At 45.0% G+C, this 13507-nt stretch overlaps 1 protein-coding gene across 2 annotated transcripts in view; it reads right to left on the bottom strand.

The window, feature by feature from the left end:
• The window catches only part of STEAP1 (STEAP family member 1), a 111396-nt gene extending 99379 nt beyond the window's left edge, over positions 1–12017 (bottom strand). Inside the window, exon 1 of one of the 2 annotated variants that reach the window (XM_030199656.1) lies at positions 11903–12017. In XM_030199656.1, coding sequence (XP_030055516.1) covers positions 11903–11932 — 30 coding nt within the window. In that variant the 5' untranslated portion in view covers positions 11933–12017. Of the gene's footprint in view, positions 1–11689; positions 11760–11902 lie in introns of those variants that run through there. The other variant, XM_030199646.1, reaches the window with a different exon arrangement.
• Positions 12018–13507: the final 1490 nt, after the last annotated feature.

Raw genomic sequence — 13507 nt, 5'->3', positions numbered from 1 at the left:
GGGTGTCTGGAAAAATCTGGGACATATATGGATGGTCAGTTAGGCGTGTTGAGCTGTCTATGAGGACGAGTGACTGGGACGGTGATGTGTGGCGTAACTACAGTAGTATTCGTGGGAGGAGGAGTGTCAGTAGTATGAACCAAAGAATAAGGAGGAGGGGTGGGTCGTAAATCAAACAAGGTAATATTATCCTCAAAAGTACTTGTACGATTGGGGACAATATAGACCGAGCTACTAATAGGAGTGGGAACACTTGTAAAATACAAAACAGGAGGATCAGTGAGGCAAGGAGTAGTTGCAGTGGTTTCTGAAGGATAGCGTTTCCGGCAGGCAAGGTAACGTTGCCAGTGGGAAAGGCGGTAAATGTGATCCAAAGATCAAAAAGGTAACTGTCAGCAGTATAGGTAAACAAGACAGTGAGAAACAAAACCAAACCCATACACAGTAGAATCATGCACAAGAGTCCATCAGCAAACAGTCTGGGCGATGGGAAGCAGAAGAAAAGGGTGTACTGATGTAACACCGTAGCTGAAGAGTGTCAATTTTCACAGTTGTAGTACAGCGAAATTAGCTGGCTTGATTCGGAAAGTACAAATGTAGAATGTCGAGCAGCTCACAGGCGTTACTGTGCAAAATGGTTACTGTTGAAAACACAATGGACTGTTGGTGTACCGGATTCAACTGTCCTGCTAAGTTGCGGATTTGGAGAAGATCTTCTGCCAGATTACGGATCCTGATGAGACGGATGCGAAGATCCACGTAGGGAAGTGGAAGAGCAGGAACTGTGGGAGGTGGAGGTGAGGATGGCAACTCACGTACGGGTTCGGATATGGGTGGTTGTTCAGAGGGTGAGTCTGGAGAATCTGTGAAGGTTTGGAGGACTATATCAGCCAGATCAAGGAGTTGCGATGCAGTCACATGCAACCCTCATCAATTACAGAATAAAGGACCAAAAATTTGAAATTGTCCTGTATACGGCATCAGCCCTGCCCTATCCTACCCTTCCCTACCCACCAATCCATCCCTGTAGCCCAGAATCAACCATAACCTTCTCAACCCCCCATCCCTACCTGTAACCTGACATCAGTCCTACCTTACCCTTTATATGTCCCCCATAGTCTGGCGCGCGCACACACACACACATGCTTACCATCATTAAATATAAAACTTTTTTCTTTTGTACATCCTGGGCAGAGCCCACCCTCGCCCAGAAACCCACCAACCTAAAACATTTTATTACATGGGCACTGTAAAAGCATCCCCACCGAAATACCCACCAGCATTTTGCCTGGGTAGTGCAGAGCCCACCCCCATCACATAAATTTAAACATTTTTTTCTTTTTTCTCTCTCTCTTTTTTGTTTTTTTAACCTGGGCTTGAGCTTCCTACAGACTGAGGTAAAGGTCTACTGCTCCTGAGCACCTGATGGGTGTGCAGTCTGTGTGCACGTTGTGCAGACTGTGCTGCTGGAGGCCCAAGCTTGCAGTGCCTGTTGATCAGTGATGGCCCTGCTGGGAAAATTATTCTGGGTCCTCCACTCATGATCCCAACTTTGCCACAGGCTTAGGGAATCCGGGTCCCCGGAGCTTTCAGTACTGGCAGGGCAAAGTCACACTGTGTCTGTCTGATGCAGTGATGTAGCCAGAAGGCAATTTTTGGGTGGGCCAACAGGTTGGATGGGTGGGCACTAGAGTTGCCAACTTTTTTGAAAAAGAAAAAAACAGCAAACCTGATGCACCCATGCTCTGTCCCTACCCCACTCCCCATAACTTCAATGAGGGTTGCAGTGCAGGTTTCAGTGGCTGCAGGCCAATTGAGAGCTAAGGGAAGTACAATAGACTGCACTATTCAGCCCCACTGAGCCATGGTCCTCCAACACATATATGGTATTGAAGCCAAACACATTCTGCATCCAGAGAACCTCCTGGCTGTCCACCAACAATGGATACAGAGTACAGCAAGGACAATTCTCCATAAAACTCATCATATAAAGAAATTTTGTTTTCTAGTGTAATCTCAATTACAGACATATTATAAATTAACTTTAAAAAAATCTATAAAACAAAAGTCACTCAGAACCTAGAGCAAATCTACCATGCCAACACTAACTTCCAAAAACAAAGATCCTACCTATGAAAAAGAAGTGCCTTAAATATTATAGTAGGGCCCTAAAATACAAATACATTTATCAGGAAAGCTGAACAAGCCAAATTACTACAGAATGCTACATGGAAACTTCATGCTAACAGAATACCTCAGTCACACACACAAGACACAAATGCCAAATACAGAATAAGTGACCACAAACTCTAGAAATATAAATTAAACGGAAACCCCAAGAAACTAGACCTTGCATGTAGTACAACACCAGAGAAACAAGAAAGAAAGGCATTTGCTCCTGTGCAAAATATAAAGATGGCACATGCCAGGGATGGTATTAGGGGATGCAACTAGGGCAATTGTGCTTGGTTCCTTGGCCAGAGAAAGCCTGCATGCTGGAAGCTGAAGGCGCAGCCTGGTAATGGACTTTGGGGTCCTTTCCTAGATTTCTGTCCTGGACCCCAGCCATGTTTACCATCAACTTTGGCAAGATGTACACTGCAAATCCAACATATTATATTCACAACATTGAAAATAAAATATTTTTTATACCTTTTTGTTGTCTGGTCATTTTTTCTCAAATCATATTGGTCCCAGTCTCTGGTTTCTGCTTCCCTCTGTCTTCTCTTAACTCACTTGCCAGGGTCTCCTATTTGACATTTCTTCTTTCTTCATGTCCATCATCCATCTCCCATCTCTGTTTTCCTATATTTCCTTGTTCATTATCTCCCCTGTGTTCATATCCCCTCATCCATCATCATTCCTCTGTGCACCTATGCACCCCATGCCCAGCATATCCCTTCTGCGTTCCTATTCGCTCCCTTGTCTGGTATCTCTCCCCCCCCCCCCCCGTGTCCATATACCCCCCTCTCCAGTGTCCAGCATTTTATCTCTATTCCATATCCCCGTTCCCCCCCCTTGGTCAGGTATTACCCCTCTGTGCCCATGTGCCATCTCCATACAGCATCTCACATTTGTGTCCCTGTCCCCATGCTCCCACCTAATGCCCATCATCTCCCTTCTGTATCTGTATACTTCCCTATGTCCCCTTTCTCCCTCCTCCACACCAATGTGTCCCTCTCCTCTCTGATCCCACTCCCCAACCAGCTTATCTTCCTCTCTTTCCTGCCCCTTATGCATCTGGCTCTTTCTCCCTGCATCTCTCTCCCTTCCCTCTGCATATCATCATCTGCATATCCAGCACCTCTCCTTCACCCCCCCCCCCCCCCACACGTCCAGCATCTGTCTCCCTTTCATCCAGCCCCCCCTACATGTTCAGCAACTCTTTCCCTTTCATCCAGCTCCCATACATGTCCAGCACCTCTCCCCTTCACTTCAACCCTCTACATATCCATCACTTCTCCCCTTTCCCTCCACCCCCCCTGCATATCCAGCACCTCTCCCCTTCCTTCCACCCCCCTATATATCCAAAACATCTCCCTTTCCTTCCAACCTCTCCCCTCTGCAAATCCCAAAACCTCTCTCCTTCCTTCCAACCTCCCCTCTGCAAATCCAAAACCTCTTCCATTCCCTTTGCAAATTCCAAAACCTCTCCCCTTCCTTCCAACCTCCCCTCTGCAAATCCCAAACCTCTCCCCTTCCTTCCAACCTCCCCTCTGCAAATCCAAAACCTCTCCCCTTCCTTCCAACCTCCCCTCTGCAAATCCCCAAACCTCTCTCCTTCTTTCCAACCTCCCCTCTGCAAATCCCAAAACCTCTCTCCTTCCTTCCAACCTCCCCTCTGCAAATCCCAAAACCTCTCTCCTTCCTTCCAACCTCCCCTCTGCAAATCCAAAACCTCTCCCCTTCCTTCCAACCTCCCCTCTGCAAATCCCAAAACCTCTCTCCTTCCTTCCAACCTCCACTCTGCAAATCCAAAACCTCTTCCATTCCCTCTGCAAATTCCAAAACCTCTCCCCTTCCTTCCAACTTCCCCTCTGCAAATCCAAAACCTCTTCCCTTCCCTCCAAACTCCCCTCTGCAAATCCAAAACCTCTTCCCTTCCCTCCAAACTCCCCTCTGCAAATCCAAAACCTCTTCCCTTCCCTCCAACCTCCCCTCTGCAAATCCAAAACCTCTCCCCTTCTTTCCAACCTCCCCTCTGCAAATCCCAAAACCTCTCTCCTTCCTTCCAACCTCCACTCTGCAAATCCAAAACCTCTTCCATTCCCTCTGCAAATTCCAAAACCTCTCCCCTTCCTTCCAACTTCCCCTCTGCAAATCCAAAACCTCTTCCCTTCCCTCCAAACTCCCCTCTGCAAATCCAAAACCTCTTCCCTTCCCTCCAACCTCCCCTCTGCAAATCCAAAACCTCTCCCCTTCCTTCCAACCTCCCCTCTGCAAATCCCAAAACCTCTCTCCTTCCTTCCAACCTCCCCTCTGCAAATCCAAAACCTCTTCCATTCCCTTTGCAAATTCCAAAACCTCTCCCCTTCCTTCCAACCTCCCCTCTGCAAATCCCAAACCTCTCCCCTTCCTTCCAACCTCCCCTCTGCAAATCCAAAACCTTTCCCCTTCCTTCCAACCTCTCCTCTGCAAATCCCCAAACCTCTCTCCTTCTTTCCAACCTCCCCTCTGCAAATCCCAAAACCTCTCTCCTTCCTTCCAACCTCCCCTCTGCAAATCCCAAAACCTCTCTCCTTCCTTCCAACCTCCCCTCTGCAAATCCAAAACCTCTCCCCTTCCTTCCAACCTCCCCTCTGCAAATCCCAAAACCTCTCTCCTTCCTTCCAACCTCCACTCTGCAAATCCAAAACCTCTTCCATTCCCTCTGCAAATTCCAAAACCTCTCCCCTTCCTTCCAACTTCCCCTCTGCAAATCCAAAACCTCTTCCCTTCCCTCCAAACTCCCCTCTGCAAATTCCCAAACCTCTCCCCTTCCTTCCAACCTCCCCTCTGCAAATCCAAAACCTCTCCCCTTCCCTCCAACCTCCCCTCTGCAAATCCCAAAACCTCTCTCCCTTCCCTCCAACTCTCTGCCCCTGGCACGTCCAGCACCCTTCTGTTCCCTCCCCTCCCTGCCTCCCCTTACTTCTGGGCCAGCACGCAGCACCCCACTGACTTCCTCACCCTCTCCCACCCCTGCCGCAGCGCTTCATTTAATGTTGTCGGCGCTGCAGTTACAATTTCCCACCCCCGCGGCGGCGCTTTACACTTTACCGACAGCAACGCTACAGATGCAGCGCTGATGTCCGACGTCCTGCTCCGGGGCCTTCTGCTTCCCGCCTCCGTAACAGGAAGTTACATCAGCGTGGAAGGCCCCGGAGCAGGACGTCGGACGTCAGCGCTGCATCTGCAGCGTTGCTGTCGGTAAAGTGTAAAGCGCCGCCGCGGGGGTGGGAAATTGTAACTGCAGCGCCGACAACATTAAATGAAGCACTGCGGCAGGGGTGGGAGACGGTCACAGTAAGCATCTGCTTCTGGGCGGGCGGGCCTGAGGCTAAACTGGGTGGGCCTGGGCCCATCCAGGCCCACCCGTAGCTACGCCCCTGGTCTGATGCACTGCGGGGGAGACCTGAGCAGACCAGTGTGCACAGGCTGCATTTTGGACACAAAAGAAATCAGAACTAATCAAGCCTTTGTAGGATGTTAATGCTATACTTCCTGCCATGTGGAGTGGCTGATCTGTCATCTGTGACCTATGTGCTCGAATAACACATAGATAATCATCCTAATTTGCTAAGCACATTGCCCCATGGGGACGTAATAGGATTAGAAGATCGTAAAAGTATATGTTATAACAAAGATTGGTTGTCTCAGAAACCACATTTCCTATGGATCGTTCACTCTGTTTATCAAGGTTTTTGGCAGCTTATTTTAAACTCTAGGGTCTCACTTTGTTTTCTACTGTGCAACTGGGTGAATCCGTAGCTTCCTGTACCAGAGCACATTTTCTTATGAGCTTTAAAAAGTACAGTGAAATTTTGAGTGCCATTTAGTTTAGGTAACTTTGTATTTGGTAGAAAGACTAACAGGTTTAAACACTGCCGTTTTTCAAAGGCTGGCGAAGGGAAAGGGTTAGAGTTACCAGCATGCAGCAGTGCAGCAAACACACCCGCGATGATAAAGACACACAGTCACTCTAACTGCATACTGCCTTACCGGAGCAGGTCCCCTGGCCCCAACACCCGACTTGTTCCCAAGCACCGTGCAGCAACAATAAAGCAGGTTAGGATAGCTGCTGCTGTACTCAGGTTTGCATATGGCTGAAATGCTGCTGTGCACTGTGTGCAGCCTAACCAGTACCTGAGAAGACAGGCCCTGATTGGCGGGTTAGAGACTGGGGGTGGGCCTGATCCAAGATTGGTTGGGCCTGGGTCTGGGCCCATCCAGGCCCACCCGTAGCTACGCCCCTGGTGTCAGTAGACACCGGGAAATGTAAGCTGCAATCGTAGGGATTACTGTTCCTCCACTTCCTGTGGTTCTTCCTCTCGCCACAGCTCGTGAAACATTTTGCACTGAAGCATCTTTCCAGTGGGGATCTGCTCCGAATGAACATCCAGCGCAGGAAAGATAAGGGAACTGAGGGCGGCCGGGGAATGCCCATGCTGTACACACACAACACAGCCCCAAATCTGCTGCAAAACACTACAAAGTCTGCCAGCAGCCCTGCCCAGGACAGCCAAGAGGACCCGGCTCCCAAGACGTGCTATCCCACTTCCTCTCTGTCAGTAACAATGAAGAACTCTGCCATTCACATGCTACAATAGCTCCTGACCTCCCTTAAAATTTCTATCACTAAAGGTAGGCAGTCCTTTCTGTGCATCCCTTGGAATGCACATCTGAATACTGAACCGCTCATGTATTTAAATGTTTCATGAGCTGTGGCGAGAGGAAGAACCACAGGAAGTGGAGGAACAGTAATCCCTACGACTGCTGTAAGCAAGCCAAAAGAGTAGCATGAAGGGGTAGGCACTTCCAAAACCCACAGGAAAGATGAAAAGGGTCTTGTATATCACATTTATTTAAGATAAATTTAGATTAATCAAGACAAGGATCATAGAGCATCCCACTGCTGCTCCTTGTGATCTTGGGCAAGTCACTTAACCCTCCATTGCCTCAGGTACAAACTTAGATTGTGAGCCTCCTGGGACAGAGAAATATCCAGTGCACCTGAATGTAACTCACCTTGAGCTACTACTGAAAAAGGTGTGAGTAAAATCTAAATAAATAAATAAAACAAATGTGGATTTGGCACCGCTGGTAGCACCACTGGTGTCCACTGCATTTGGACAATCCACAGATGATTTGAAATTCTTCGTTTTCAAGATCCTGAAGGGTAACTGGTGAAGAAAAGTTACAGATCAAATGCTGCTCCTTGAAGAACAGAGACTTATCTTCAACTGCAAACATTGGCACCTCATGGTTTAAATATAGACATAGATTATAGACCATTTCTTTAGCATAAGAAATTTGAATTTGTGTATTCCTTAATATAGTAGTAAATGAAAATGACAGCAGATAAAACCTGTATGGTCTATCCAATCTGCCCAACAAGATAAACTCATTATCTTTATATGTATACCTGAGTTTGATTTGTCCTTGCCACTCCGTAGAAGTCTGCCCAGCACTGTTCTTGTACTAAAATTTCTGAAGTTAACGTCAAAGCCCCTTAAAATTTACACTCCAGCCCATTCATATTTATTCAGTCATGATCAGGGAACAGACCGTAGAAGTCTGCCCAGCACTGGTTTTGCTTCCCAATTACCGTTGTTGCCACTCGATCTCTGCTAAGATTCCGTGGATCCATTTCTTCTAAACAGGATTCCTTTTGTGTTTATCCCACGCATGTTTGAATCCATTACCGTTTTCATCTCCACCATCTCCCGCGGGAGGGCATTTCTTGTATTCACCACCCTGTCCATGAAAAAATGCTTCTTAACGTTACTCCGGAGTCTGCCCCCCTTCAACCTTAGTTCATGTCCTCTAGTTCTACCACCTTCCTGTCTCCAGAAAAGGTTTGTTTGCAGATTAATACCTTTCAAATATCTGTATCATGTCACCCCTGTTTCTCCTTTCCTCCAAGGTATACATGTTCAGGTCAGCAAGTCTCTCCACGTACGATTTGCAATGCAGATCCCATACCATTTTTGTAGCTTTTCTTTGCACCACTTCCAGTCTTTTTATATCTTTAGCAAGATATGGCCTCCAAAACTGAACACAATACTCCAAGTGGGGCCTCACCAATGACTTGTAGAGGAGCATCAACACTTCCTTTCCTCTGCTGGTTGTACCCCTCTCTGTGCAGCCTAGCATCCTTCTGGCCACAGCCATCACCTTGTAACATTGTTTCTTCACCTTCAGATCCTCGGACACCATCACCCCAAGGTCTCTGTCTTGAGTTGAGCTTACTAATCTCTCCCCTCCTATTCAGTATCTCTCTTTTGGGTTTCTGCGCCCTAAGTGCATCACTCTGCACTTATTGGCATTACATTTTTTTTTTTAGTTTTTAAAGACTTGTATTGAGATATCAGTTAACATACAACAGCATAGTTCACCATATCAAACCAATCCCCATCCACCCCCTCCCTTCCCTATCTCCTGTTAACATCTCCAGTACTGTGTGGGGTCATTCTGTTATTCCTTCACTGTCTATATATCTGAGAAGATTAACTATCCATGTGTTCTCCTCCCTTCTCCTCAGGAGCTTTACCAGATCACCATGATATATATTTATCCCAAACCTTACGAAAAGAGTTCAGCTGTCCATTTTTGAGTGCTGTCAGTTCTGCCATAAGATGTAGATAATCCAGTTTCTTTAGGCAGGTAGCTATAGAGGGGGCATTACATTTTAACTGCCAGACGCTTGACCATTCTTTTTCACTCATTCCAAACAAGATCATCTCCAATATAGGTCCCTCTCAGGTACATCAATATAGCCCATCCTTATGGCACCAAACAACAGTCTGTGCTCTCCAGCATCCTTCCCCACATAGGGACCCTTTTACTATGCTGCATAAACGTCTAGGCGTGCCCAACATGTGCCAAAATGTAGTTACCGCCCAGTACTGCATGGCTCTTGCAGTAATTTCATTTCTGGCGTGCGTCCGATACGCACATCCAAAAATAATTTTTATTTTCAGACGTGCGTAATGGACGCGCTCCAAAAGGCATTTGACATGCATAGGTCATTATCGCCCGGTTACCGTGTTAGCCTTTACCACTAGGTCAATGGCTGGCGGTAAGGTCTCAGACCCAAAATGGATGTTCGGGAATTTTCATTTTGCCACACGTCCATTTTCGGCAAAAATTTTAAAAAGGCATTTTTTACAGGTGTGCTGAAAAATGATTCTGTGTGTGCCAAAAAAACATGTCTACACTACTGCAGGCCACTTTTCAGCGCACCTTTGCATAAGGGCCCCATAGTTTCCTGTTCCTTCACCTACCTTATAGGAATCTTTTAGACCAGATTTATAGAATATTTTTCTGAATTCCAGAGTAGAAGATTCACAGAATGTAGGTTAGAATACTTTATATTTGTAGCCAAATTTTCTTGGTACTTTTTTTAGGGGGCATTCTTGTTTATTTTATTTTTTGCTCTGTAGTCATTTGTTTGTACAGTAAAGATCAATTAATTTTCTCTGAAAAAGGATTGATATTATACCCGTGTTCTCCTTTTTTAGTTTTCAACAATATACCCATTGACGGGCATGACAATATATTTTTACCATTTGACACAGTAGGATGTTTCTTCCTTTTATTATTCTTTAAGAGTTTCCTTCTCTGATAAATAAGGTTTACATTCCATGAGGAGTTCACTTTATTCCAAATATACACCCATTCCTTTTTGCCTGTAAATATCTACGTTTACCTAAGAAGTTTTTGGACCATTTAAAACTGGTTTGCACTATAAAAAATGAGTCACTCGTTCACATAATACACTAGTAATATCATTACCGCTTTCTTCACAGATATGTAAACATTCACAGAAGGCACCCAGCTCGCTTCCTAAGGATAGTCACATTCAGCGCACGTACTCTTGTTTGAAAAGTGTTTTGGAGCCAACAACATTAGCTACTACAAGGCTTCACTGTGATGTGGTGCAGCTTTGCTGTTCAGCACTTCCAGAAGCTTTCTCATGATGAGATGTTGTTTGGCTTGTGAGTGGAGGAGTGGCCTAGTGGTTAGGGTGGTGGACTCTGGTCCTGGGGAACTTCAGGCACAGCTCCTTGTGACTCTGGGCAAGTCACTTAACCCTCCATTGCCCCAGGTACAAATAAGTACCTGTATATGAAAGCTGCATTAAGCCTGCCATGAGTGGGGGTACAAATGTAACTAAAATAAAAATCTCTTTATTTATTTATTTATGCATTCTTGTATCCCACTATTATCCAAAACAAGTTTCGGTTCAAAGTGGCTTACAATTTACAATAAAATTGCAGTAATGTTTTACAGTTGCGCCTTAAAAGAGGTCTTTAGCATTTTATTGGCACTATATTCACCACTGATAGTATTGTTCCTTCAGTGGTTGCTGTCTCCAAGCCACTTTTATTGACCAGTGTCACGGATTTGGTTTGTTCACCCAGAACAGTTTTCATTTCATTGAACTATTCACTTTTCTAATACACGATAGGTTCTATTTATATTTTCACACCTCCAGATAGTCTGTGCCTTCACCTTTTATATTCTTTTCATGTTTCAAGTCATTTACTCTTTTCCCTGTGTTTCCCAGCTGCTTTTAACACTGTGTTCCTGAAACACCGTTTTAACCCTTTTGCATCTGGCTCGAGCTGTGCAGACTAGCGCTCCTGCATATTGAATTGCACCTGTAGCTCGAGGTCAGTATTTTCCTATACTCTGTGTTCAGAGATGTTTTTCAAGAGGCTTTTGTATGCATTGGTTCAGTACAGTTTAGTATATAAGATGCTGTGTCATCACATCGTGAGTTTAAATTCTACTTACAGCTGGTCTTTTATGGGGAAGTCTTTATGTTAATGTATTTGTTTACATTTCATGTTTTTTAAAAGCCTCTCCAAAGGATGATATCCCTTATAATCATTTCTGAATTTATGTATGTACTTGTAATCTCTGCTTACATTGTCAGTTAATATTCTTTTTACAGCTGGTTCTCTTTTGAATGCTTTTATGTTAATATATTGTAAATCTATATCAACTGTCAGCCGGTCCCTCATCCAAGGTCTGGCCCATGTCAGCCCCACTTAGCTTCCTGAGATGTGCTGCCAGCTGGACGGGTCAGCCACACTCCTGGTCCTTGCTTAACTCTCTCCTCAGCTCGTCTTTATTGAGAGGACTGCTGCTCCTCCTATCTTCACCATTATCTTCTCCACAAACACACACCAACTGCAAGACTTCTTATAAATGGAAGTTTTATTTAGTCAACCTTAATGACACCGCTTATGACTTCACAGTGAAACTTCTTTCTAACCTCAGTCTTGCACACAGCTGAAGGAAGCTTTACTGCGCCTTTCCTTTCCAGACTCTCAGCTGTTTAATGTATTTCCACATCTTTACAACAGCAGTATATTTCTTCACATAGTCACAGTTCGTCAGACAAACAAATCTCTTTCATTTCTTCTACTCCTGTGCTTAAACTCAACAACACCCCTTTCTATTCTCTGAGGCAAATTACCTGGTACATTTTTCCCACAGGCTTTCTCCCCATTGCCTCAACCTTCTTTCTCCAGTCTTCCACAACTGGCTCAGTGTGGCCGCCAGAAAACCTTTCACTGCATTCTCTTTAGTTTGAGCCAGAGCTGCAATCTCCATACCCTCCTCCTCCAGCTCCTCAGCTACTTCCATTTTATCATAATCCCCAGTCCCCCTCCTCCCCTGGCTCTCTTACCTGTTCCTCATCACTTTCATCAGAAATCATTTCCCAATCCCCTTCCCCGCCTCCCAGCTCCTGTGTGACTTGTCTAGGAAGAGAGGGTTCTTGGGACTGGTAGTTCTTCCCCCTCTTCAATACTCGGGCTGGTCTTTCAGCCACTAGGGGGCGAACCCTCTGTGTACTGGGAACTCGATACTGAAACTTTCTCTTTCTGTAACCCCCTACTACCTCCTTGAGCCCCTGTTCCCGTGTTTTTTTCAGTCCAACCTTTTCCTGCCCCCTTACACAACTCTTAATATTGATTCACATTTCAATAAGCATTCTTTATTTAATATGTTGCCCTTGTTTTTAATGTTTGGGATACGTTATTGTTCATATGTGACTGTTTTAAATATATTCTCATTATAATATGTATTTTGATATTCATTTGTATTGTTCTTAAATTGATCTATTTTTATGAATTTCATAGACTCCTGAAGTAGGCGCTGACACGCTGAAACACAGCTGCTGTGCTGAGTCTTTTTGCTGTATTTTACATAAATTTTATATACAAGATCGTTTTCACCTTTCCTGTGGCTTTTGGAAGCACTTACCCCTTCACCCTACTCTTTTCACAAGCTGTGGTGGCTTGGATGAAAAAAGTTTGAAAAAAAAAAGAAGCTACACATGGCTTTCATACACACAGCTTGTATGCATGTATGAAAGCCGTGGATAGCACATGCTATTCTGAGCATGCACAGAGGAGCCACACTTAGCGATTGACTGTTCTGCACATTCCCAGCTTACCAACTGGCTTGTTCCCTCACTGTTTTGGCAAGCAGCTCATTTGCATGTGATTTCCTCCTGCATGGATCACTATTTCAGAATCGCTCAGCTTTAACGAGGATTGAAAAGGTATAGGTTTTTTGTGGGGTTTTTAATGCATCTCCCCCTTAAGTCTCCTAGAGTGAAGGAGTAGCCTAATAGTGTAGTTGGCTGAGAACCTAGAAAATTGGGTTTGATTCCCCCTGCTGGTCCTTGTGATCCTGGGCAAGTTATTTAAGCCTCCATTGCTCCAGGTCCAAAGCTTAGGGCTCCTTTTACAAAGCAACACTACCGATTAGTGTGCGCTGAAATGCGAAGAAGCTTATGAGAATTGAATGGGCTTTTTCGCGTTCATTGCATGCTAACTTAGATTGTGAGTGCTCCTGGGACAGAGAAATATCCAGTGTACCTGAGTGTAACCCACCTTGAGCTACTACTGAAAAAGGTGCGAGCAAAATCCAAATAAATAAAATAAAAAATAAATAATTGGTAGCACCACTTGATAAAAGGAGCCCTTAGACTGTGAGCCCACTAGGGACAGAGAACGTACTTTCATATAATATATGTAAACTGTTTTGGTTGTATATTTGCAGTATATCAAATGTATTAATCCCCTTCTAGAACTCTTGAAACTAAAGAAACTTTTCTATATCTCTTATACACCTTCAGACCTGGGTTGAGCTCAGATGTTGTCACATGCAGTTCTCTTCAGCTGTTTGACCCTCCTTATTCAGATCCAAGAGATATCCTCTGAATCTACTTGTTCTTTTCTAGGGCCAACGACTCCCTGCTGTTCTTGTGCTCCAAAGCTGCTTA

Source organism: Microcaecilia unicolor, chromosome 1, assembly GCF_901765095.1.
Source record: "Microcaecilia unicolor chromosome 1, aMicUni1.1, whole genome shotgun sequence".
In the NCBI taxonomy this organism is placed as follows: domain Eukaryota; kingdom Metazoa; phylum Chordata; class Amphibia; order Gymnophiona; family Siphonopidae; genus Microcaecilia; species Microcaecilia unicolor.
This window is presented reverse-complemented; position numbering and strand designations above follow the sequence as displayed.